Source organism: Mesoplodon bidens (assembly GCF_964165515.1).
Source record: "Mesoplodon bidens genome assembly, chromosome: 1".
Taxonomy (NCBI): Eukaryota; Metazoa; Chordata; class Mammalia; order Artiodactyla; family Ziphiidae; genus Mesoplodon; species Mesoplodon bidens.
In genome coordinates this window covers 33,669,297-33,696,730 of record NC_138176.1, presented here as the reverse complement: position 1 = coordinate 33,696,730, position 27,434 = coordinate 33,669,297, and the positions used below count along the sequence as shown (strand labels likewise).

The 27,434-nt window shown below is 42.1% G+C and overlaps 1 protein-coding gene and 1 long non-coding RNA gene across 18 annotated transcripts in view; one reads left to right on the top strand and one right to left on the bottom strand.

Moving 5' to 3' along the window:
- The window catches only part of LOC308627277, a 53,609-nt gene extending 31,838 nt beyond the window's left edge, over window positions 1-21,771 (top strand). For 3 of the 4 annotated variants that reach the window (XR_014017382.1, XR_014017383.1, XR_014017385.1), the window contains exons 3-4: window positions 9,419-9,505; window positions 21,690-21,771. This is a non-coding gene — a long non-coding RNA (uncharacterized lncRNA). The remainder of the gene's footprint in view (window positions 1-9,418; window positions 9,506-21,689) is intronic. The other variant, XR_014017384.1, reaches the window with a different exon arrangement.
- SORBS1 (sorbin and SH3 domain containing 1) overlaps window positions 19,984-27,434 on the bottom strand; it is a 244,009-nt gene continuing 236,558 nt past the window's right edge. For 8 of the 14 annotated variants that reach the window (XM_081253012.1, XM_081253014.1, XM_081253016.1 and 5 more), the window contains 2 exons: window positions 25,990-26,102; window positions 19,984-23,299 (listed from right to left, as the gene is read on the bottom strand). In XM_081253012.1, the coding sequence (XP_081109138.1) occupies window positions 23,232-23,299; window positions 25,990-26,102 (181 nt within the window). In that variant the 3' untranslated portion in view covers window positions 19,984-23,231. The remainder of the gene's footprint in view (window positions 23,300-25,989; window positions 26,103-27,434) is intronic. The other 6 variants (XM_081253003.1, XM_081253006.1, XM_081253013.1 and 3 more) reach the window with 1 other exon arrangement.

The window sequence follows — 27,434 nt, the reverse complement described above, 5'->3', positions numbered from 1 at the left end:
TTCTCTGATTGCCATGGCTAGGACTTCCAAAACTATGTTGAACAACAGTGGTGAAAGTGGACATCCTTGTCTTGTTTCTGATCTTAGAGAAATGCATTCAGTTTTTCATCTTGAGAATGATGTTTGCTGTGGGTTTCTCATATATGGCCTTTATTATGTTGAGGTAGGTTCCCTCTATGCCTGCTTTCTGGAGAGTTTTTATCATAAATGGGTGTTGAATTTTGTCAAACCTTTTTCTGCATCTATTGAGATTATCATATGGATCTTCTCCTTCCATTTGTTAATATAGTGTATCACATTGATTTGCGTATATTGGAGAATCCTTGCATCCCTGGGATAATTCCCACTTGATCATGGTGTATGATCTTTTTAATGTGTTGTTGGATTCTGTTTGCTAGTATTTTGTTGACGATTTTTGCATCTATATTCATCAGTGACATTAGTCTGTAATTTTCTTTTTTTGTAGTATCTTTGTCTGGTTTTGGTATCAGGGTGATGGTGGCCTCATAGCATGAGTTTGGGAGTGTTCCTTCCTCTGAAGTTTTGGAAGATTTTGAGAAGGATGGGTGTTATCTCTTCTCTAAATGTTTGATAGAATTCACCTGTTAAGCCATCTGGTCCTGGACTTTTATTTGTTGGAAGATTTTTTTTTTTTTTTTTTTGTGGTACGCGGGCCTCTCACTGCTGTGGCCTCTCCCGTTGCGGAGCACAGGCTCCGGACGCGCAGGCTCAGCGGCCATGGCTCACGGGCCCAGCCGCTCCGTGGCATGTGGGATCCTCCCGGACCGGGGCACGAACCCACGTCCCCTGCATCAGCAGGCGGACTCTCAACCACTGCGCCACCAGGGAAGCCCTGTTGGAAGATTTTTAACCACAGTTTCAATTTCATTACTTGTGATTGGTCTGTTCATATTTTGTATTTCTTCCTGGTTCAGTCTTGGAAGATTATACCTTTCTAAGAATTTGTCCATTTCTTCCAAGTTGTCCATTTTATTGGCATAGAGTTGCTTGTAGTAGTCTCTTAGGATGATTTGTATTTCTGCGGTGTCTGTTGTAACTTCTCTTTCATTTCTACTTTTATTGATTTGAGTCCTCTCCCTCTTTTTCCTGATGAGTCTGGCTAATGGTTTATCCATTTTGTTTGTCTTCTCAAAGAACGAGCTTGCTATAAACTTCCCTCTTAGAAGTGCTTTTGCTGCATCCCATAGGTTTTGGATCATCGTGTTTTCATTGTCATTTGTCTCTAGGTATTTTTTGATTTCCTCTTTGATTTCTTCAGTGATTTCTTGGTTATTTAGTAATGTATTGTTTAGCCTCCATATGTTTGTGTTTTTTACGTTCTTTTTACCTGTAAGTGATTTCTAATCTCATAGCGTTGTGGTCAGAAAAGATTCTTGATATGATTTCAATTGTCTTAAATTTAGTGAGGCTTGATTTGTGACCCAAGATGTGATCTATCCTGGAGAATGTTCCATGCGCACTTGAGAAGAAAGTGTAATCTGCTGTTTTTGGATGGAATGTCCTATAAATATCAATTAAATCTATCTGGTCTATTTTGTCATTTAAAGCTTGTTTCCTTATTAATTTTCTGTTTGGGTGATCTGTCCATTGGTGTAAGTGAGGTGTTAAAGTCCCCCACTATTATTGTGTTACTGTTGATTTACTCTTTTATAATTCTTAGCAGTTGCGTTATGTATTGAGGTGCTCCTATGTTGGGTGCATATATATTTATAATTGTTATATCTTCTTGGATTGATCCCTTGATCATTATGTAGTGTCCTTCCCTGCCTCTTGTAACATTCTTTATTTTAAAGTGTATTTTATCTGATATGAGTATTCCTACTCCAGCTTCTTTTGATTTCCATTTGCATGGAATATCTTTTTCCATCCCTTCACTTTCAGTCTGTGTGTGTCCCTTGGTCTGGAGTGGGTTTCTTGTAGACAGCATATATATGGGTCTTGTTTTTGTATCCATTCAGTGTTCCTATGTCTTTTGGTTGGAGAATTTAATCCATTCACGTTTAAGGTAATTATTGATATGTATGTTCCTATTACCAATTTCTTAATTGTTTTGGGTTTGTTTTTTGTAGGTCCTTTTCTTCTCTTGTTTTTCCCACTTGGAGTAGTTCCTTTAGCATTTGTTGTAGAGCTGGTTTGGTGGTGCTGAATTCTCTTAACTTGTGCTTGTCTGTAAAGCTTTTGATTTCTCCATCGAATCTGAATGAGATCCTTGCTGGGTTGAGTAATCTTGGTTGTAGATTCTTCTCTTTCATCACTTTAAGTATGTCATGCCACTCCCTTCTGGCTTGTAGTGTTTCTGCCGAGAAATCAGCTGTTAACCTTATGGGAGTTCCCTTGCATGTTATTTGTTGTTTTTCCCTTGCTGCTTTCAGTAATTTTTCTTTGTCTTTACTTTTTGCCAATTTGATTACTGTGTCTCAACGTGTTTCTCCTTGTGTTTATCCTGTGTGGGACTCTATGCACTTCCTGGACTTGGGTGGCTATTTCCTTTCCCATGTCAGGGAAGTTTTTGACTATAATCTCTTCAAATATTTTCTTGGTCCTTTCTCTCTCTCTTCTCCTTCTGGGACCCCTGTAATGCAAATGTTGTTGCATTTAATGTTGTCCCAGAGGTCTCTTAGACTGTCTTCATTTCTTTTCATTATTTTTCCTTTATTCTGTTCCGCAGCAGTGAATTCCACCATTCTGTCTTCCAGGTCACTTACCATTCTTCTGCCTCAGTTATTCTGCTATTGCTTCTTTCTAGTGTATTTTTCATTTAAGTTATTGTATTGTTCATCTCTGTTTGTTTGTTCTTTAATTCGTCTAGGTCTTTGTTAAACATTTCTTGCATCTTCTCGATCTTTGCCTCCATTCTTTTTCCGAGGTCCTGGATCATCTTCACTATCAGTATTCTGAATTCTTTTTCTGGAAGGTTGCCTATCTCTACTTCATTTAGTTGTTTTTCTGGGGTTTTATCTTGTTCCTTCATCTGGTACATAGCCGTCTGCCTTTTCATCTTGTCTGTCTTTCTGTGAATGTGGTTTTCATTCCACAGGCTGCAGGATTGTAGTTCTTCTTGCTTCTGCTGTCTGCCCTCTGGTGGATGAGGCTATCTAAGAGGCTTGTGCAAGTTTCCTGAAGGGAGGGACTGGTGGTGGGTAGAGCTGGCTTTTGCTCTGGTGGGCAGAGCTCAGTAAAACTTTAATCCACTTGTCTGCTGATGGGTGGGGCTGGGTTGGTTGTTGGGCGTGAGGTGACCCAACACTGGAGCTTCCCCAGGCTCTTTGGTGGGGCTAATGGTGGACTCTGGGAGGGCTCACACCAAGGAGTACTTCCCAGAATTTCTGCTGCCAGTGTCCTTGTCCTCACAGTGAAACACAGCCACCCACCACCTCTGCAGGAGAGCCTCCAACATTAGCAGGTAGGTCTGGTTTAGTCTCCTATGGGGGTCACTGCTCGTTCCCCTGGGTCCTGATGCACACACTGCTTTGTGTGTGCCCTCCAAGAGTGGAGTCTTTGTTTCCCCCAGTCCTTCGAAGTCCTGGAATCAAATCCTTCTAGCCTTCAAAGTCTGATTCTCTAGGAATTCCTCCTCCCGTTGCTGGACCCCCAGGTTGGGAAGCCTGACGTGGCACTCAGAACCTTCACTCCAGTGGGTGGACTTCTGTGGTATAAGTGTTCTCCAGTTTGTGAGTCACCCACCCAGCAGTTATGTGATTTGATTTTTTTGTGATTGCCCCCCTCCTACCATCTCATTGTGGCTTCTCCTTTGTCTTTGGGTGTGGGGTGTTTTTTTTGGTGAGTTCCAGTGTCTTCCTGTTGATGATTGTTCAGCAGCTAGTTGTGATTCCTGTGCTCTCGCAAGAGGGAGTGAGGGCATGTCCTTTTACTCCGCCATCCTGAACCAATCTCCCTGTTGGAAGTTCTTAATCACACTTTCTATTTCAGTGCTTGTGATTGGTTCATATTTTCTATTTCTTCCTGGTTCAGTCTCGGGAGATTGTACCTTTCTCAGAATTTGTCTGTTTCTTCTAGGTTGTCCACTTTATTGGCATATATTTGCTTATAGTAGTCTCTTACGGTCCTTTGTATTTCTGTGGTGTCAGTTGTAACTTCTCCTTTCTCATTTCTAATTTTATTGATTTGGACCCTCTCCCTTTTTTTCTTGATATGTCTGGCTAAAGGTTTATCAATCTGGTTTATCTTTTCAAAGAACCAGCTTTTAGTTTCATTGATCTTTTCTATTGTTTTCTTAGTCTCTATTTCATTTATTTCTGCTCAGATTTTTATGACTTCTTTCTTTCTAGTAACTTTGGGTTTTGTTTTTTCTTTTTCTTGTTGCTTTAGGTGTAAAGTTAGGTTGTTTGAGATTTGTCTTGTTTCCTGAGGTAAGCTTGTATTGCTATAAACTTTCCTTTTAAAACTGCTTTTGCTGTGTCTCAGGTTTTGGATTGTTGTGTTTTTGTTTTCATTTGTCTCTAGGTATTTTTTTATTTCCTCTTTGATTTCTTCGGTGATCCATTGGTTGTTATAGTAGCATATTGTTTAGCCTCCACATGTTTGTGTGTTTTTGCAGTTTTTTTTTCTCTTGTAGTTGACTTCTAATATATAGCATTGTGGTTGGAAAAGATGGTTGATACGATTTCACTTTTCTTAAATTTACCTAGGCTTGCTTTGTAGCCCAGAATGTGATCTGTCCTGGAGAATGTTCCATGTGCACTCGAAAAGAATGTGTATTCTGTTGCTTTTGGATGAAATTCTTTATAAGTATCAAATAAGTCCATTTAGTCTAATGTGTCATTTAAGACCTGTGTTTCCTTATTGATATTTATCTGGATGATCTGTCCATTAATGTAAGTGGGATGTTAAAATCCCCCACTGTTGTGTTACTGTCAATTTCTCTTTTTATGTCTGTTAACATTTGCCTTGTATATTGAGGTGCTTCTGTGTTGGATGCATATATGTTTACAGTTGTTATATCTTCTGGGATTGATCCCTGATTGTTATGTAGTGTCCTTCTTTGTCTTTTGTAACAGTCTTTATTTTAAAGTTTATTTTGTCTGATATGAGTATTGCTACTCCAGCTTTCTTTTGATTACCACTTGCATGGAATACCTCCTTCCACCCCCTCATTTTCAGTCCATATGTGTCTCTAGATCTGAAGTGTGTCTTTTGTAGACAGCATATATATGGGTCTTTTTTTTTTTTTAATCCATTCAGCCAGTCTGTATGTTTTAGTTGGAGCATTTAATCCATTTACATTTAAGGCAATTATCGATATGTATGCTCTTATTTCTATTTTGTTAATTGGGGTTTGTTTTTTGTAGGTCTTTTTTTCTTCCTTTTCTCTTTTGTTCTATTGTGATTTGATAAATATCTTTAGCATTGAATTTGCATTCTGTTTTCTTTTTTGTATGTATATATCTATTTTAGACTTTTGGTTTGTGGTTTCCCTGAGGTTTTGATATAGCACACATACATGATTGTTTTAAATTGCTGATCTCTTAATTTCAAATGCATTTCTAATATTCTGCATTTGTACTCTCCTCTTCTCATAATTACTGGTTTTGATATTATTTGTGTGTGGATGATTTCCTAACTTTACTGTATGTTTGCCTTTACCAGTGAGCTTTCCCATTTCTTAATTTTCTTGTTTCTAATTGTGGCCTTTTCTTTTCCACTTAAAGAAGTTCCTTTAGCATCTGTTGTAAAGCTGGTTTGGTGGTGCTGAATTCTTTTAGCTTTTGCTTGTCTGTAAAGTTTTTGATTTCTCTACCGAATCTGAGTAAAAGCCTTGATGGGTAGAGTATTCCTGGTTGTAGTTTGTTCCCCCTCATCACTTTAAACATATGGTGCCAATCCCTTCTGGCCTGCAGTTTCTGCTAAAAAATTGGCTGATAACCTTATGGGGGTTTCCTATATTTTGTTTGTTGCATTTCCCTTGTTGCTTTTAATATTTTCTCCTTATCTTTAATTTTTGTCAATTTGATTACTATATGTATTTGTGTATTCCTCCTTGGGTTAATCTAGCATGGGACTTTCTGCACTTCCTGGACTTGAGTGACTATTTCCTCTCCATGTTAGGGAAGTTTTCAGCTATTATCTCATCAAATAGTTTCTCTCAGGGCCTTTCTCTCTTCTCCTTCTGGGATCCCTATAATGTGAATCTTGTTGCATTTGATGTTTTCCCAGAGGTCTTTTAAACTCTCCTCATTTCTTTTCATTATGTTTTCTTTTGTTCTGTGGCAGTGATTTCCACCACTTGGTGTTCCAGCTCACTTATCCGTTCTTCTGCCTCATTTATTCTGCTGTTGATTCCTTCTAGTGTATTTTTCATTTCAGTTATTGTATTTTTCAACTCTGTTCTTTATATTTTCTAGCTCTTTGTTTAAAAACTTCTTGTAACTTCTCACTCTGTGCATCCATTCTTTTCCCAAGTTCTTGGATCATCTTTATGATCATTACTCTGAACTCTTTCTCAGATAGATTGCCTGTCTCCTCATCACTTAGTTGTTCTTCTGGGGTTTTATCTTTTTCCTTCATCTGGAACATATTCCTCTACCATCTCATTTTGTCTAAATTTCTATTTGTATTTTTATGTATGTGGAAGGTTAGTTATGTTTCTCTACTTTGACCCTCTGTAGGGGATGTCCTATATGTCCCAGAAGCATAATCCCCTCTCATCACCCAAGGGTCAGGGACCAGCTGGTCCTGGGGTAGGTTCTGACCTGTGTTTGTGGAATCACTTCTGCAGGCTGTGGGATTGTAGTTTTCTTGCTTCTGATGTCTGCCCCCTGGTGGGTGAGGCTGGTCTAGAGGCTTGTGCAGGCTTTTTGGTGGGAGCGGCCTGTGCCTGCCCACTGGTGGGTGGAGCTGTGTCTTGGGCAGGGTTGTGTCAGTGGTGTGTCTAGAGGCAGCTGTGGGCTCAGGAAGTCTTTAGGTACCCTGTTTGTTGATGGGTGGAGCTGTGTTCCTGCCCTGATGGTTGTTTTGCCTGAGACATACCAGCACTGGAGCCTACAGGCAGTTGGGTGGGGACAGGTCTTAGGGCCAAAATGTCAGCCTCCAGGAGAGCTTGCACCAATGAATACTCCCTGATACCTTCACCACCAGTGTCCTTGTCCCCAGAGTGAGCCACAGCCACCTCCCACCTCCCCAGGAGACCCTCCAAGACCACCAGGTAGGTCTGGCCCAGGCTCCTATGAAGTCATTGTTTTTGCTCTGGATCCCAGTGTGCACTATACCTTGTGTGCTTCCTCCAAGAGTGGAGTCTCTGTTTCCCCCAGTCCTGTGGAATTCCTGCAATCAAGCCCCACTGGCTTTCAAAGCCAAATGCTATGGGGGTGGCTCCCCCAGCTGCCAGACACCCAGGCTGGGGAGCCTGACATGGGGCTCAGAACTCTCAGTCCTGTGGGAGAACTTCTGCAATATAATTCTCCAGTTTCTGGGTAGCCCACCTGGAGGTTTGGGATTTTATTATATCATGAGTGCACCCCTCCTATGTTTCATTGTTGTTTCTTCATGTCTCTGGATGTAGAATATCTTTTTTGGTAGGTTCCAGTCTTTTTTTTATCAGTGGTTGTTCAGCAGTTATTTGTGATTTTGACGTGCTCATGAGAGGAGGTGAGCTCAGGGTCCTTCTTCTCTGCTATCTTGTCTCAAGTCTCTCCAATAACTTTGTATTGTTTAATTTAAAAAGTAGAAAAAGGCAACTTGTGGGGGAAAAAGGGGTAATAAAGTTAAGAGAACAGATAAGATTGCTTGGGCAACAGACTGTAGAGAGAAGCTTGGAGAACGTTTGTCTGTATTGAAAGGGTGAGGAGAGGATGAGAAGAATTCAAAGAAACAGCGAGGGGCAAGGCAGGAATATCTCCTGGAAGCTAAAGAAAAAGAGCATCAGGCAGGACTAGCCTGTGGTACTCACTGCTAATTGGCTACCCAAAGCCATTCCCAACCCTCTCCTGCCTTGCCCCCTCCCTTTAGCAATTTCTTTTTTTATATAGATATAAATTTATTTATTTTATTTTTGGCTGCATTGGGTCTTCGTTGCTGTGCGCAGACTTTCCCTAGTTGTGACGAGTGGGGGCTATTCTTCGTTGCAGTGCATGGGCTTCTCATTGTGGTGGTTTCTCTTGTTGTGAAGCACAGACTCTAGGCGCATGGGCTTCAGTAGTTGCGGCGTGTGGGCTCAGTAGTTGTGGCTCGTGGGCTCTAGAGCGCAGGCTTAGTAGTTGTGGCACACAGGCTTAGTTGCTCCGTGGCATGTGGGATCTTCCCAGACCAGGGATCAAACCTGTGTCCCCTGCATTGGCAGGTGGATTCTCAGCCACTGCACCACCAGGGAAGTCCCCCTTTAGCAATTTCTTTACAGCCGGGAGTAGCCACATGATTGGCTCCAGCCAATGAGATGTGAGAAGATGTCTGCAGGGAGGCTTTTGGAAAAGCTTTTCTTTCCCTAATGAGGGAAGCATATAAAGAGAAAAAGAGAAAAATTCTGTCCTTTGTGCTGCTTCTTGCCTTCAAATATAATTGTATGAAGATATGATACTTGGAGTTGCCATCGTAGCCAGCTTATAATGATGAAAGGTCAGGGGACTCAAACACTAACCCAGAGCCCTGTCTGCTTTCCTGTGAAATATAAGACATATCTGTGTCACATAAGCTGCCACTTGTTGGGCCACGTGTACTACAGTTAAAGTCATTCTTAACTGATACAGAAAATATGGAGGGGCACAAAGTTCTTAATGACCTTTGAGCTTTGCAGATCTGCAACACTACATAGTGCAGGCAATGAAGGGTTAGTGTGGCAGTGAGGAAGCACAGGTCCAGGCGAGCCTGGACCACACTTCTGAGAGGCTTGTGAGTGATAAAAAATAACATGACATGGAATCGTGAGGGGTACCTGAAGATTGCTTCTGTGCCATTTCTGCTGTTGTTGGCTCTGGCAGAAGACTGAGGAGGGACATACTGAAGTTTCAGTGTTCAAGCACATAATAGGTGCTCATCAAATGGTTATCACTGTTATCATTATTCCATGGGGTCCCTCTTGGAAATGTTATAATCTTTGGGTAAACTTTAGATGTTCCAGAGGTATACTGGTCTGCAGACTTGTCCTAATGGCTTTCCTTGGAGGCCGTAGAATGTAATCAATGGAAAGGACCCTGGCTTTGGAGTGAGACTGAATCCACTTACTTGCTGTAAAAAAGAAACCTTGGGCTAAACTTCTCTGAGTCTCAGGTTCCTCACCTGTTGACAGAGAAAAGAATACCTACCTTATAGCTTTGGTATGAGAAGTAAATGAGATAATGCATGGAAAGTGCTGGTACACAGTAGGCACTGGAATAACTGGAGAGCTCTGTGGTGGGCACTGCAGGTTGCCGTTCAAACATCACTTCCTGTTCCTCCTTCCTAACAGAGCCCCCTCTTTGGTCCAGATGTCTCCCCTCCCTGATGAAGAAACCAAGGCTCAGCTTAAGTGGCATTTCTGTGGTCTCATAACCTGGTAAGTGTCAGAGGCAGCACTTGAACCCAGGTCTTCTGACTCCCAGCCCATTGTTCTTTTCTTTTTAAATTTATTTTATTGAAGTATAGTTGATATACAATGTTGTGTTCATTTCTGGTGTACAGCAAAGTGATTCACTTATACATATATATATATATTTTTTTTTTCATATTCTTTTCCATTATGGTGTTAACTGAAAAAAAAAAAAATACACAACCTAGGTCACTCTGAGGGACTGCTCCCAGGCTTGAAGTCCTCAGAAAGTCTGCCAAATAAAACATCACTCTCAACTTCTAGGTTGTGTTTTTTTTTTTTCAGTCGAGAGTTTTGGTGGCCAATTATGAAGGGTCCCAGAGTAGACTTCTCTCCTTTGCCTGAACTCTGCAAGGAACAGGAGCCTTGGTACCAGTAGAGGCCGCTTGGGCCCATCTGCCTCCTCGAGGGGTACAGACGAATTTGGAGGAGTCTCTCCTGGTTCTCAGATCTCTTGATTATCGGTTGATGATCCTGAGTTTTATTTGGTGGTATCTCACCGGTACGTGGCTCCCCAACTGAAAGATATTGGGGAGTGCCTCCCACCCCCCGATTTAAAGGCATTAGGTGAGGCTGGTTGAAAAATACCGGGAGAAAGTGCCCATAACTGAAAGATATTAGGGGAGCCTGGGATTTGCTCAGTAAAGGAAACTGAGCGGTCTGAACTGAGAGGCTGGGGAGGAGGCTGACCTGACATCTTTCATCAGATTGGCTACCTTAACAAGAATTCGTCGGGATAAAAGTAAAAATATTACATGAGAGCTTCTCAGCTCCGAAGAAGTGACTCTCTCCTCCTGGCTGGCAACGGCCCTCTCAGGCGGCTGAGAAACTTGCAGGAGTGGTGGAGGCAAAGACCTCATGCTGGGTAGCTGTCCCTATAGGGAAACCTGCTCATTTTAGTTAACAACCTGCTCAAACAGGGACACAAATAAGAACTGGCCATTCCAGGATCTGAGCATCCATGGTAGTCTTATGCTACCAAAGGGAGAACCCGAGACATGTAAAAGGGAGCTAAAACAACTTGAGGGCAAAAACCTAGGGGAGTGAAGCTCACAGACAGCACATTAGCCCACCACACAGTTTTCACTAGAAAATTTTATCCCCAATAAATTCAACTTTAAAATGGGAAACAGATTCTCTCAAACAGAGAAAGGGGCATCAGAAAGCCAACTTCCAACTAACACTCCAGCCAGATTCATGTATTCAATACAATACATACAGAGCTCACACTTGGAAGTGCCTACCTAATTGGGGAAATTAAATGAAAAGAGATCTCAACCTTACGTGGCCAAATTGGGGCTCTTCTGACATTCCAAAACTGTTTTTTGTTTGTTTGCATACGCAGTTCAGTTAAGAAGCCAGCTTGATAAAAACATATTTTCAAAATTCTGACCTTAACCAGGGGAACTTGCATTTCTCTTCCTGTGTCTTTGAGATGTAAATGTTCTACCTGATCTTAGTGTGTAGTGTGTGTGTGTGTGTGTGTGTGTGTTTTGAAAACTTGACCTCTGCTATACTATTTTGGGGAGTAAACTTTCTGGATCTTACTAAGGTGACATTCTCCCCACTCTTATGGAGAAGCCTCTTGTGTCTTGAATCACTATTAATATATATCTCATTAATAGCCAGAGATAGATCCTTTAAACTGGAGAAACTTCTAAATTGGTATATTTTTAGAGAGCTCTCATTATAAACAACTGTTTTATTGGTACCTATAAAAAAATCGAATGTGAAAATATAAATATATCTCTAATGGTTAACCTAAGAACTCTCTTAGTTTAAATCAAACAAGAAAAACTGGTTTGGAAAGCCTTATAGTGTTCTTAGCTTCCCCTCAATGGGTCTTACAGATGCTAATAAAAACATTAAATTAGGTTGATTAACAGGAAAGAAAAAACTGTAGAGAAGGTCTAGAGACTTTTTCCAACAAGGTAGACATTTAAAAAGTTACTTATCCCAAATGGATAAAGAAATCTTTAGATGGTTATTTTAAATGGGATAAATAAAACGGACATTTATGGGATTAAAACACAAGGTTTTGATATTATTACTACCTAAGGTTAAATTAGCTAAAAGGGACCCTCTGCTGGTCCCCAACATAACAGGCCAAACAAGTCTGCTCTATTTACCCCAGTTTAAATTATATAAGGGGATGGAAAATTACACTGATATACTTGACCAACAATTACTTGGGGCAACAGTTAGGCCAATTAATCAAGATTGACAAAAGGGCCTGAGGTTCAACCCCTCTTTGGGGATCTCAGAGCCTTTTATATAAAAATAGAGTAAATGGACAGGGAAACAAAAGAAAGAAAAATTTCTAGGATACCTCCTGTAAGATCAAAACTTGTTGTTTGGGTCCTATCCTAATGAAAACTAAAGTTAAGGGTATAAAAGTTGATAAAATTGAGATAAAGTTTATAAGAATTTATAGATGGGCTTTATATAAGATGGTTACATCTCTTTTTTAAAATCTTTTTTAAATTTATTTTTTATTGAAGTATAGTTGAATTACAATGTTGTGTTAATTACTACTGTTCAGCAAAGTGACTCAGACATATATATATATACACACACACATTCTTTTTCATATTCTTTTCCATTACGGTTTATCACAGGATATTGAATATAGTTCCCTGTGCTATACAGTAGGATCTTGTTGTTTATCCATTCTATATATACCAGTTTACATCTGCTCATCCCAAACTCCCAATCCAACCCTCTCCTACCCCACTCCCCCTTGGCAACCACCAGTCCATTCTCTGTCCCTGATTCTGTTTCTGTTTCATAGGTAGGTTCATTTTTGTCATACTTTTTAGATTCCACATATAAGTGATATCATATGGTATTTGTCTTTCTCTTTCTGATTTACTTCACTTAGTATGATAATCTCTAGTTGCATCCATGTTGCTGCAAATGACATTATTTTGTTCTTTTTTATGGTTGAGTAGTATTCTATTGTATATATGTACCACATCTTCTTTATCCATTCATATGTTGATGGACATTTAGGCTGTTTCCATGTCTTGGCTAGTGTGAATAGTGCTGCTGTGAACATAGGGGTGAATGTAATATCTTTTTGAATTATAGTTTTGTCTAGATATATGCCCAGGAGTGAGATTGCTGGATCATAGAAAACTATTTTTAGTTTTCTGAGGAACCTCCATACTGTTTTCCACAGTGGCTGCACCAACTTACATTCCCACCAACAGTGTAGGAGGCTTCTCTTTTCTTCACACCCTCTCTAGTACTTTTTTTTGACTGCTCCACGCGGCTTATAGGATCTTAGTTCCCCAACCAGGGACTGAACCCTGGGCCCTCGGCAGTGAGAGCTTGGAGTCCTAACCACTGGATTCCCAGGCAATTCCTATACTGGCTTTTAATCTTTGTTTTCCAGAAAAACCTTACCTCATGCTATGACCTACAACAAGTTGATAAAATGTTTTGTCTTTGTTTACAACAGTATACTTTTTTCCTCTCTACCTTATCATTCCAAAATTTGGCTTCTCCAGCTGGCTCTCCTGTGGACTTGATGGTTTATTGCAACCGGATTACAACTAGTTATACTAATCATTGTTTTGTTCTTTGTCTGTCTCTCTGCTGCACTATGACTCTATTAATGTTACTGGCTCTATTACTTATATCCTGTCTATTTTATAAGATCATTGTCTCTTACCCAATGTGTAAACAGGCCTCCAACAAAATAGATGATGGCTAAACATCTTGAGTAAATAGATCACACTTAAAACTCTACATAGAATATTTGTAATAGTGTAATTCTAGGTATGGGAAGAAGCAACAAAGGAAAACATTTTCTGGATCATAATAGACTAGTAAGACAGATCCAGAGAATTTTAAATTGTCAACAGGGCCAGACCCAAAATTAGCACCTCGAGTGGCAAATCAACAGAATCTTTGCCTGATCTAGGAATAAGCTTCCTAGCAATGTGGGACAAAAAATTGGTCATGAAATGTCTCCCAAACCTTGGTCAAATTTATGACTGTGAAGGAGAAATGTTGCCTGTCATATCAGTAAACAAAGGATGTTGCAGCTATCAAGCCAACATATTACAGCCGCCCTTGACGGTGAGCCCAGAGGGAACTCAGGATGGAAACAGAATGCTGGTCAACAAGCAGTCAGCTGCTGCAGCCACTCCCCCACGGGTGCACCCTGTGGAGACTCAGGATGAGGAAGCACAGGATACTGGCCCCAGAGAGCTGAGGAGCACATCAAAGGAATGATTTCAGTGAGCCCAGACTTTGCATCTTCCCACACGTAGAAAAGCACTAATTTCATCAATTTGAGATGTCTGGTTTTCTTTAATTAACAATAATCTTTTGATGTTCCGACTACCTGGTCTTTGATGCCAAAACTCCTATATATCCTGGCTCCCTGCTTGCCTCTTTGGAGCAGTCCCTCAGAGTTATCTGAGAGTCCTGTCTGCTGGGCTTGAAGTCCTCAGAAAATCCATCAACTAAAACATAACTCTCAACTTCTAGGTTGTGCATTTTTTTCAATTGACAATGGTTTATTACAGGATTTTGAATATAGTTCCCTGTGCTATACAGTAGAACCTCGTTGTTTGGCCATTCTGTATATGATAGCTTGCCTCTGCTAATCCCAAACTCCCAGTCCATCCCTCTTCCACCCCTCTCCCTCCTGGCAACCACAAGTCAGTTCTCTATGCCTGTGAGTCTATTTCTGTTTTCTAGATAGGTTCATTTGTGTCATATTTTAGATTCCTCATATGCAATATTGTGGTATTTGTCTTTCTGATTTACTTCACTAAGTATGATCATCTCTAGTTGCTTCCATGTTGCTGCAAATGACATTTCGTTCTTTTTTATGGCTGAGTAGTATTCCATTGTATGTACCACATCTTCTTTATCCATTCATCTGTTGATGGACATTTAGGTTGTTTCCATGTCTTGGCTATTGTGAATAGTGCTGCTGTGAACATAGGGGTGCATGTATCTTTTTGAATTATAGTTTTGTTTGGATATATACCCAGGAGTGGGATTGCTGGACCATATGGTAATTCTATTTTTAGGTTTCTGAGGAAGCTCCGTACTGTTTTCCATAGTGACTGCACCAACTTACATTCCCACCAACAGTGTAGGAGGGTTTCCTTTGCTCCACACCCTTTCCAGCATTTGTTTTTTGTAGAATTTTTTTTTTCGTTTTTTTTTGTTTTTGTTTTTGTTTTTTGCAGTACGCGGGCCTCTCACTGTTGTGGCCTCTCCCGTTGCGGAGCACAGGCTCCGGACACGCAGGCTCAGCAGCCATGGCTCACGGGCCCAGCCACTCCGCGGCATGTGGGATCTTCCCGGACTGGGGCATGAACCCGTGTCCCCTGCATCGGCAGGCGGACTCTCAATCACTGCGCCACCAGGGAAGCCCTATTTGTAGAATTTTTAATGATGGCCATTCTGACCAGAGTGAGGTGGTACCTCATTGTAGTTTTGATATGCATTTCTCTAATAATTAATGATATTGAACATCTTTTTGTGTGCCTATTGACCGTCTGTATATCTTCTTTGGAGAAATGTCTATTTAGGTCTTCTGTCCATTTTTTGATTGAGTGGTTGGTTTTTTGTTGTTGTTGTTATTGAGTTGTATGAGCTGTTTCTATATTTTGGAAATTAAGCCCTTGTTAGTTGTATCATTCAAAATATTTTCCCCAAGTTCTTAGGTTCTCTTTTTGTTTATGGCTTCCTTTGCTGTGCGGAAGCTTATAAGTTTGATTATGTCCCATTTGTTTATTTTCAGTTTTATTCCTATTGCCTTCAGAGACTGACCTAAGAAAGCATTGCTACAATTTATGTCAGAATGTTTTGCCTATGTTCTCTTCTAGGAGTTTTATGGTGTCATGTCTTATGTTTAAGTGTTTAAGCCATTTTGAGTTTATTTTTGTGTATGGTGAGAGGTGTGTTCTAACTTCATTGATTTTCATGCAGCTATCCAACTTTCCCAGTACCACTTGCTGAAGAGACTCTCTTTTCTCCACTGTATTTTCTGGCCTCCTTTGTCAAAGATTAATTGACTATAGGTGTGTGGGTTTATTTCTGGGCTCTCTATTCTGTTCCATTGACCCACATGTCTGTTTTTGTGCCAATACCACACTGTTTTCATTACTGTAGCTTTGTAGTATTGTCTGAAGTCTGGGAGGTTTGTGCCTCCTGCTTTGTTCTTTTTCCTCAGGATCACTTTGGCAATTCTGGGTCCTTTATGGGTTCCATATAAATTTGAGGATAATTTTTTCTAGTTCTGTGAAAAATGTCACAGCTCATTGTTCATTTTAATGCCTCCTTTTGGATGAATTAGCACATTTATCCAACACAACAACTAGGACTTATTTATTTCTAAAGTGTAGTTCATACAAAAGACAGAAGCCACAATGGCTTTTATGGCCTAGACTTGTTATTGACATACCATCTCTTCTGCCATATTCTGTTGGTCACACAACCCTGATAGAATGCAGAAGGGGACCACACAAGGGTGTGAATACCTGGAGGTGAGGATCACTGAAGGCGTTCTTGGAAGCTGGCTACCACAAGTGTCTTAACATTATTATGAAAATAGTTTACATTATGAATCTCCTGAGAGGGATTAGGGACTCCTAGGGGCCCATGGACCATACTTTAAGATCCACTGACCTTGATAATATAAGCTCTCATCAATCTGCATGATATATGCTGTTTTGAAGATTATTCTCAAATCTACCTCTTTTGCAGTTTCATGTGAGTTTGTCAGAAGTCACTTTAAAAATGAGTAAGCCAGGGCTTCCCTGATGGTGCAGTGGTCGAGAGTCCGCCTGCCGATGCAGGGGACACGAGTTCGTGCCCCGGTCCGGGAAGATCCCACATGCCGCGGAGCGGCTGGGCCCGTGAGCCATGGCCACTGAGCCTGCGCGTCCAGAGCCTGTGCTCTGCAACGGGAGAGGCCACAACAGTGGGAGGCCCACGTACAGCAGAAAAAAAAAAAAAAAAAAAGAGTAAGCCAGAAGGGGCCAGAGAGACTCAATCTACCCAGTATTTTGCCTCTGATGATGCCAGAGTGAGGGAGCTGGAAGAACAGAGTAGTTGTTCTCTACTAAAGTGTCACTAAAGTGTCACGTGGTCATTCATATTATCTCATCAGGGCTTTTATATCTGTGGGTTCATCTTAAATTTTCTTTAAATATTCTCCTTTTTTTAAAAAAATTGTTTTTTATTGAAGTAGAGTTGATTTACAATGTTGTGCCAATCTGCTGTGGACCAAAGTGATCAGTTATACACATAGAGACAAGCTTTTTTTTTAAAAAAAATTCTTCTCCATTATGGTTTATCCCAGGATATTGATTACAAGTTACCTGTGATATACTACACTAGGACCTTGTTGTTTATCCATCCTATATAAATATTTTCGATCTGAACCACCTTCTTGCCTGATACATTCCACAAATTACCTGTTATCAAGTAGTAACTTCTTTCGTTTGTCCTAATAGGCCTCCTCTAAGTATCCCTGAGATAGGTTTGACATGCTAAGACTTGTCCAATACACCCACATACAATTCACCCAAACACTTCATGACTTTTGAGACCCCAATCTTTGTTCCTTTTCAGAAGAATCTTACTTTTAGTGTGTGATACAGTTGTGCTATGTCCCCTTGGTCACATCAGCCCCCTCCTCTGGATGGACGTCCTCCTACGCTGTGTCCTTCTCAAGACCTTGGCTAGCAGAGCTTCTGCACAGAGAGCCAACATTCAGCTACACTGAAGTTTGTCCTGGGACAGGAAAATGGTGTCCCATTTTCCAGATTGTCACAATAATGCCTAAAGTCCAGTTTGGACCATCGAGTTCTCTCTCCAGCTGCCTTCTTATAGCAGTCCACCCCCTCGCCTGGCCTTCTCCTGTCCCCTATTCCATGATGTTCTGGTGGGCCTGCCAATCACACTCCAGTCCCTTTAACCCAAGTGATGAGTCAAGGAACACTAAATATCCATGTCGGGCCTGCCAGGGTCTGGAATTGTTGGCAGGGAAGTCACAGGAAGGCCCTTTTGCCTGGTCTAGAGTTAGAGAACTGGAAGAGTGAGGCTGGAGCTGCCTGCAGCTATAGTTCCTATTATTGCATTCAGGAGGTGAAAATGTAGCCAAACAAGACCAACAGGGCCAAGAATAAGACAAATACAGAGAAAGTTTGAGTCTCTGGATTCACTCCTGCCTGAAGCTAGTTCCAGCTCCTTTCTTCCCAGGGATGTGACTCAATACCAGCAAGTATGTTAGTTTTCCACTACTTATCAATGAAAGGAGCCATCAGACAATTGACTCTTTGGGCCAAATTATATCGTGGGGAGTCTGCTTCCTGAAGGAGCACGTGTGGAGAGAAAGTAACAGAGGGCTGAGATGTGGTGAAGATCTAGAAAGGGGACTGAGAAGCTGCTGGCCAGAAAAGGTGGGCAAACCAAGGAAGAGCCTTTCATGGAAGTAGACAGTTGGGTGGTGGGGAAACACACACATTTGGTGGGAGTGTAAACTGGTGCAATTTTTTGGGAAGGCAATATTCCTTTAACGTTTGAAATGTTCCTGCTCTTTGAGCCAGTAATTCTACAATGCTGCATTGTTTGTTGTGGTAAAAAGCTGGCAATAACATCAAACTGTTGCATCACCAATAGGGGGGTGGTTAAGTAAATTATGGAAACATGTCCAAGTTCTGTTGTTAACAGGGAAGAAAGCATGTAAGACTGTCTAAAGCATTTGTTTAGAGATGTGTTTTGTATGCGCAAAGCGAAAAGCTTGGAGGATCATACGTTGGATAGTTAGGTGATCTCTGTGGGGAGGTGACTTTAATTACAGAGAACTTTCACTTTCTATGTTTGTAAGAGCCCAGAATATTTAAAGAGATTAATTTCTGTTATTTTTGCTGCTGTAAGGAAGTGACATGATGATGGTTCACTGCTTTCACAATTAGTGTCAGTTTTCTGAGTTCTAGGATCTCTGGTCTGGAGAGGTTCATTGCGTAATTCATTCATTTATGTGCTCATTGGTTTGCTCAAACCATTTGTTTGCTCAAACTAGTTGGCTGCGTGCCAACTAGTTGGGCACTCTTCTCAGTGCTGGGCATGTGACAGCAAGACAGAATCCTTACCCTCGTGGACTTTAATACAATTGATGTGAAAACAAATATCAGATGGTGATGAGTGTTTGGAGAAGCACAGAGGAAAAGAGCATATGGGAGAGAATGCTGGGGTGGAGACCGTAGGATCCTATTACGTATAAAGTGGTCAGAGAAAGCCTCCCTGAGAGGGCAACAGAAAGACCTAAAGGAAGGAAGGACACCATGCAGCTCTGGGGGCAGGGTCCTTCAGGCCCAGGGGACAGCATAGTAAGACCCTAAAGCTGAAGCGTGCTCGATGAGTGTGAGGCCGGAAGGACTGTGTGGCGGCCAGGAACAATGAGAAAGGCAGAGGTGAGAGAGGAGGCAGGGCAGTGTCCTTTGGACTCGAGGCCATTGCACCACTCCGAGGGAGAGGAGTAGCCGCTAGAGGGATCACTCTGGTTGCTCTGTTCAGACTAAGGTAGAGGGGGCAAGGGTGGAAGCAGGGAGACCAGTTGGAAAGTGACTGCAATGACCCAGGTGAGAAAATGGCTTGGACTGTGGTGATAGAAGTGGTTGGGTTCTAAAGGTATTTTGAAGGTAGAGCTGATGGATTTGTTGCACGGGATGGAAGGCAGAAGTAGTGCTTGTGACTCAGGGCCCAGTATCAAGGCTGTCGGACCCGTGGAAGATGACCCTTCTCCCAGGACTGTTGAAGGCTTAAGCAAAGGAGATTCCACCGAGTCACCCCAAAGGGGTAGCAGTGCGAATGGGTGCTTTGAGTTGAAGGGCGAAGGACAGCATCAGAAGAGGCGGGGTGGGAGTTTTGGGGTTTTCTACTATGGGACAGACCCATGCTGCTGTAGCAGGCCCCACCCCAAATGGAGATGCCAGGGGAGGCTGGATGCCTAGTGCCACAGCCTTGACACACTTGGTTTGGGAGTGAACACAAGGACAGACTGCATTTTTACGCACTGTAGCAAGATTAGACTCGTAGCCAGATTTAACTTGTTTAGAAAAACTAAGTGTGGTCTCATTTTCTGTACCCGTGTCTTGTGGAGTAAATTGAGACCCATTATACATATTTTATAATGGTCACTTTTGCTTTTAAAGACGTGCATTATTCTTGTAATCAGAACAAATACAAACATTTTAGAAAGAACGGTGAAATGGTCAACATTAATCAATTCAGAGTGTCACGGAGTTAGCCTATTGAGAATAGAGTAAGTGGTGTCCTCAAGGAGTGAGGCGGAAGCTAGGTGTAAGTAAGAATGGAAAAGGAGAGTGTGCACCATTGAAGAGGTGAATATAAGTCTCATTTGAGAAACTTGAAAGGGTAGGAAACAATGAATGGTAAGAACAAACATATGCCACGCAATTCTGAATAAAGTTTATTAAATAACATGTACAGCCAATGTACTAATTCAACATCTATTTGTCAGATCGATCCACTGCATAAAGAAAAATAGATGAACAGAAAAATCTGTGTCTGCATAGTACATGCTCTTGGTGTATAATTTAAATGGCAACACTTTAATTGGTTATATATAATGTCAGTTATTTTTCTTTCAGAATATAATATTTTTGTAGTAACCTATTCTAGCAATAGGCCTTAATATTACTGCAGATAAACAGGACTGCAAAAAAAAAAAAACCAAAAACAAAATAAGAAAAACCACTATAATTGAGATAACAGTTATCTTCTCTCCCAGAAAGAATGATTATTTAAAATTATAACACTTTACAAGGGCTGTTTTTGTGCTAAAAATCTGCAGGTAAGTTATTTTGGAATTCCTTCATTTAAATATGCAAAAAAACTTCATGACTTCCTTATTTTACTCCCCCTTCGGTTCAAATTTTTAAAATTATTTTTCTATACAAAGTAGGTACATGGACTATACAAAGTTAAATATACATATTTACAGTCCCACTTCTTAAGCATGTGATTTTTTTTCTCTTACTGATCCCAGAAAGACTGCAAAAGTTAAGTAGTGTGGGGCTTGCCTTTACCCAGAAGCATGGCTAATCTATCAAAATGTGTTGCAGGGCGTGCTGCCAGTTAGTTGCACTTGCGATTAATAAACCTGTATAAATATCTCGGCATAAAAATAGGTATTTTGTATTACTAAATGTCTGAAGACAAAGGGGCAATTGGAACCCTTTGTTCCTTGTTGTGTCATATGTAGGAAGCTGAAGTTTGATGCAAATTTTAACAGATGAGTTTATTAAAGATGGGCAAATTGGTGAGGCATACCTGGGATTCTGGAGATATACAAAGTCGTGAGGCTGGCATCATATGCAAGTGTGGCTTTACAAATTGGTTTATTTTCTAGCTGTATTTAAAGAGGTGTTCAAACTTACTTACCTACTTAATCAATAAGCACCCCTCAAAAAACAGATAAGATCGTGTTATGAATGGTTTGCATCTAAGAAAGGCCAGGAAACACATTAGCCAATATACATTCCAAAATGGGTGATGCTGCTGTGTGAAATGCATGTGGATATGCACTTGAACTAGATTCGGAGCGGGGAGGAGAGACAGAAACAGAGTGCCCTTGGATGGTGAGGTGGACCTTCCAAAGCACTGAGTCTTTCTTAAGGAATATCAGGAAGTCCCTTTCTACCCAGGAAGCTCATACACCCTCACCTATAGCCCCAGCCCCACCTCCACCATTAGTTCCACAGCCTTTCCCCCTTGGGATTAAGGCTCTGCTCTGTTCTAGTTAAAAACCAGTGTTTCTGGGAAGAAATAACACCTTCCTCTTATCAGTCATTTATACTTGACTGTGAAGGAGTCAGTGGCAGTTGCTTTCCTGAGAGCATGCTTTGAAGGACAGGGAGTGAGGGTACTGTGGCTCTCTGACGGGGGTGGGCAGCTGATGGGGGTCCTAAGATGCGTAGTGGAGAGAGAAGCTGAGGCACTGAAGACAAACTCTGCGTGCTTATAAAGACTCTGGGACATGGGTCCTAGGCCAATTCTGAGCTATATGCAAAGAGTCAGGGTTCCTGTACACACCCTATCAACCTGGAACTGCTACTCCTATTTGTGACCTTGGATGTGTATTTGTGGGCAGGATGAGAGTTTGAAGACCCTGGAAACAGTTCCAAGTATTTCCAGCCATAAACCACCTGCAGACAAAGGTTCTTCCAGCATCCTAGTTGTTCAAGGTGAGCTAATGGAGACAGAAATATGACAATGCTTTCTAGGGTCCCTTCAGGGAAAATTCATCTCTTCCTCTCTCACACCCTTCTTAGCACTTATCACAGTCTCTCTTGATTCAGTATTTTTGTGTGTCTGTCTCTCCAACCACCTCTGAGTTCCCTCTCCAAGGTGTCTAACAGAGTGGCCAGTAAGCATCCTTGAATTGGATAACGTTGGGACGGAACACCCCAGGCATCCCAGGAGCCTCTGTCCTTGGCTCTGTTCCCCACAGAAGACCGGCCTCCTGGGAGCGGCAGCATATCATGGCCTCACCCTTAGGGCCACAGCATCTGCACCGTCTGCTCTAAAGAGAAGCCTCACAGGGTGAGTCAGGATTCATAACCTTGGGTTCCTACGTTTTGGGTAGTCCTTGGACTCCTATGGGGAATGAAAATGGAGACACGGCCAACCTCCTCTAAGGCTTGGAGCGTGCCTTGCTCACCAGTGGCCCCTGGCATCCAGTGTACACTGGTGTACGTTACATGAGTCACTGAACACCATCCTTGGTTCTCTGTGAGAACAGGCCTATCAACCCCAAACTGTCCTGGCCTAAAACAATCCAGAAAAGAAAGAGCAGCAATGGCATTCTGCTCAATGAAACTGCTGCCCTGAAGGTGACCGTTCATAACAGCCAGTGACATGGGGAAGGAGCCGCTGCAAGGGACCTCAAGTTACAGGGCTTCTTGACTTAATCACCTGGAAATACAAATTTAACTATCTGCCTGGCCACCCCCGCTCCAGGGGCAAACCTTGTGTGCTTTTCTGGCTGAACACCGGGGGTGTCAATGGCAAAGCTGAATGCACTGGGCGCCTACTTTGACCTCCATTTCCCCACCTACCTCCAGGGAGGGACTGGGCCTTGGGTAGTTTGGGGTCTCCACTACTGTTTAGGGACCGCCTTGGCAGCCCTGACTGGTCTCTCGCAGCACTAGGGGACCGGCAGGCTCCGGGGCGACTGGGGGAGTCTGTGTGGCGCCTTGGAGGATGGCTGGGGATCTCCCTGGTGCTCCGAGGGCTCCTGCAGGCTAAACGACACTTTTGAGCCAAAGCCGGTCAAGCCTGAAGCAGCAACAAGCATTTCTGGCCTAACTGCTCCTGGACCACGCTGCAGGTCAGATTACTCAAGGGGGGGTGGGGGGTGGGGGGCGAAGAGGGCAGGGCTGGAGTGGCTCCCAGAAGCAGCTAAGTAAATACCAACTTGCCTCATTCCTTTTCTGCGTGGTTCAGCCCTGTCTGATACACGCAGTAAGCTTAGACAGGCTCAGGTTTTCAATGCAACACTTCTCTGTCCTCTCTTTTTCTTCTTTCTTTATCCACTGCATTAGTTTTCCTACTGACTCAATGTTTAAATAGACAAATTCATGAATTATGCTTCATCCTCCAATAAAAATCATCTCTGTGGTTTTCAGTCTTCTTATAGATACAAAGGCTTTACATAGTTGCCTGGGAAAGTACCAAACTGCCTTGTCCTTCTTGAAGTACCTATAAAAACAAAAACATATACACACAATGAGAAGACTCTCCCATTTGAGTTCAGAGAGAGTCCTTGGTAACAATCCTGCAGCTTGTAGAAGGGCATACGGTTTCCAAATCACTTTCCCCTATCTTATCTCGTTTAGGCTGCAGAATAATGCTGGGTGATAAGCAAGGCGGGCATTTCTAACACTCCCATTTTTTTCACATGAGGAAACCCAAGCTCCGAGAGACAGACCTTGAACCCAGGTCTCTGACTCCCAGCCCATTGCTCTTTCCAGTACTCCTCCTTTATGGAAGAATGAACACAGTTATCCAACACAACAAGGTACTGGGGATTTAGAATTTCTAAACTGTAGGATTTCTAAAGTCCACTGGATATGACTGCACAGCAAAAGGAAATCTCCCTCCTGAGCCTAGGCCCCAGATTGACTCCTGTCTTCACTACCAGCCTTGTCAGGGTTCCCTCTGGGCCAGGAACATTGAGCTACCAGGGAACAAGCCCTTCCTGGGCTGCTCCACCTCCAGCATTGCTGGATCCCTAATCTAGCAATAGTTCCTTCCCTTGGGATTCTCTCTCTAAAGCTGGGAGATAAGGCTGGAGTGGCAGATAGATGTTGTGTCATTATTACCCTCTCATTAGCAGACATCACCATTTGATCATTGCATCCTTTCCCCGTTTGGCTTGGATAGGGCTTCAGAATCCTGCTGAACACACTTCAAGCAGCCACTATCAGTGGGTTGGAGTTGTTGCCCAAAGTAAAATTTCTAGGCTAGAAGAATGTGTCAAAGCTAAGGCCATCTAAAACAGCTAGCTGAAACCCCAGGGGGATGGTCAAGGAGGCTGCAGAGAACTGAGATGGTAAAGCCCAGAGATGTGCTCATATGGGTGGTGAGCACCTTTCCTGACGGATGAGAGAAATGAGCTCTCCTGGGTTATTTTCTTCATAGTCTGAACACAAGACCACTTTTCTAAGTGTTTGAGGAATTAAGGAATCTAAAATATTTCCTTTATCTAGCTGCCGGTGGATGCCCCTCACCCCATCCCAAGTTCTCATAAAAATGTAAATACTCCTGGAAGAGTTTAACAAATCCGTACTAGCCTGCACTCTAATAGGACAGCCACGTGTGGCTCCTGAGCCCTTGAGACATGGCTGGTCTGAACCGAGCGATGCTGTGACTGTAAAATACATATTGGATTTCAAAAACTTATGTACAAAAAGAATGTAAAGTATCTCCCTAGCAATTTTTCATACTGATGACATGTTCAAATGGTAATATTTTAAATGCACTGGGCTTAATATATTAAAATTAATTTCACTGGTTTCTTTTTTCAATGTGGCTTTCAGAAAATTTTTAATTTCATACATAGCTTGCATTATGTTTTTTTTGGCTGTGCCGTGAGGCTTGCGGGATCTTAGTTCCTGACCAGGGATTGAACCCGGGCCCTCAGCAGTGAAAGCACAGATTCCTAACCACTGGACTGCCAGGGAGTTCCTTGCATTATGTTTCTATTGGACTTGCACTGCACTAGAATGTTGCTGACTTTCAGACCTGGTTTCCTTCTGAATAGAACCTCAACATGGTGAGGACCACAAGCTTCTGCAGGCCCTGGGAGGAGGGTGGGGTAGCTTTCTGGAGGCTGGTGAGGCCAAGGCAAATCTTTCTGGCTTCCCATTTGTGCCGAGGCCTTGTTCTCACGGCCCCAGTCCTGACATTTCGATTTAGCAAAGCTTTTCTAGGGAGATAGGAAAGAGTTGGTCTTTGGAAAGAAGATAAAGGTAAAGCCAGTTGTTTAAGGGGTAAACTGACACAAAGAGTGTCAATGGTTCCCAACATTATATTTGTGCCTGAGCAGAAAGAACAGAGGCTCAGGGAGAGATGAGCCTAAGTTCATATACTGGCCCTACCATTTGCTACCTGAGTGGTGACCTTGGGGCTAGTTACTTAACCTCTTTGGGCCTCAGTTGTTGAATCTGTGGAAAGAGGATAATTCTTGTCTTACAGGCTGTTTGTTGAGAGAACTTCAGTCAGAAAGTATATCAAGCGTCTGTTTTGTTACAGAATCTCAAATTCTGATCTTTCTCTCCCCCATCCTATGAAAGTGACTCCTTTAATTAAGCAGGTTGCTTTGAGGAAAGTTATTAGACGCCTGGAGTAAATGAGGTCTTTGGAATGTCTACACATATGCTTGAGCTTCACGGCAGAAATCTAGGCTCAAGTGTTCTTGTGGTGTTCCACAGGCGTTTTAAAAATTAAAATTTCCGAATGTAGGACAGACAGATGCACAATAGAAATACAGAGGGAATTCCCTGGCGGTCCAGTGGTTAGGACTCAGCGCCTCACTGCTGGGGCCTTGGTTCCATCCCTGGTCAGGGAACTAAGATCCTGCAAGCTGCATGGCACAGACAAAAAAAAAAAAAAAAAAAAAAGAAATACAAACAGAACTCAATGGATGAGGCTGGCAACTGCCCTTCCATGCAGTAGATGTTGGCGTATGTGGTTGTCAGGTTCAATGTTAGTATCGTCCACGCTGCCCTGAGAGCAAACATAAACTGGGTGGCTCATCATTCCTAATGGTGGTACAGGAACTGAGAAGGCCCTTCTCTCTGTGTAGAGAATAGTGCTCTTTTCATGACTCATCACGCCTAGTTCTTCCTTCAATACACAACTGGTAAGAAAAGTACGATGTCACTTACCAACAAACCATCCGTCGTCACACTTTTCCATGACATCAACAATATCTCCATCTCGGAGTTCCAATTCATCATCATTCTGTGGTATATAGCTATACAATGCTTGGTAGCTAAATCTGTGAGAGAAATAAATATTGACTCAAACACTGATGGAATTAAATAATGAGTTTTAAAAACCCCTATCAGCTGAATCAACATTTGGGTAGTGTTTCCTACTCATCAGTGGGGATAAAAGTATTTATTGGCTATTTCTCTAATTGGGGAGATCCATGTGATAAGCAAATTAAGTTTTCATAGGGATGGGGAACTTGTGAGAAGCAAGTCACGCTCAGTCCTTTTATTCAGTTTCATTTGGTTACCACAGCCAAGCTTTTTTGTCTAGATGCTCCGCCTTTAAAGTTAATCGAGTCCTTTTCTTAACATAGGGTAATCCATGTAGATTATCAAGGATAATCAGAAGTTACTTAGGTCCAGAGACAGACATTATATTCTGGTCACATACATTGGAGAGCATGAGGCAATTGTCATGTATATGTATAATTTTTAAAAGTACATCTCAATTGCCTCACTGTTTAGCAAAACCACCTTGAGTTTCTTTACATGCCAACACACATTTCATTAATTGCTTTTAAACGTGGATGCCATTTTTCTGAAACTCTTGAAAGCATTTCTATCCCAGTGATGTTTGGGGTTAAGATTTTTATTTGCTTGTTAGTTGGCCTAAGGCAGTTTGGTCTGTTCTGACAACAGGCTCTGGAAAAAGCTGGACTACTTGTGAAATCTGATACCTGTTTTGGCAACAAATAAACACTTGTTTTCATTTATTCTTTTGATAGATATTTAAGAAGCACTTACTATGCACCAGTTCACAGTTCTGTTTACTTGCTACTTTGAAACACAACAGTAGCAGGTAAAACTTTGCACACCAGCCCGTCATCTACCATTTTCAGTGGATGTCAGTGAATTCCAGCATGTGGGCAAGGGAGACTAGAAACAAGTAAGTGGAGTCAGTTCCTAGAAACGAGAGGTTCTGCTCTCTGCTAAAACCAAAGGGGCAATTTAATTTTACATATTTATTCAAATGTAGTGAAACTCTGGGAGATGGATCTGCCCGCCAGAAGGAAGGTCTCTAGTGAGGAATTAAGAGTTGCAGATGGATTTCCAGTTGGTAAATGAATACATTTTGATGTTTCTGTATTTGTCTGCTGTCTCTTACCCAACCTGGACTCGTTACGATGCCTTAGGCCCTTCACTGCCGCCGTGGCTGCTTTGCCAGTCTCAGCTCTGGGAGATTACTCCTGTTATCTGCCTCACTGTCTCACCCCAGACAGCGGAGACCGGCTGGAAACAGTCCTGCAACCTTGCTGCTTGGGTCCCCAACTGGCTCTAGTTTTGGAGGGGCTTCATGCTGTTCGGACACGGCTCCATAGCGTCCTTCCCCCGCCTCT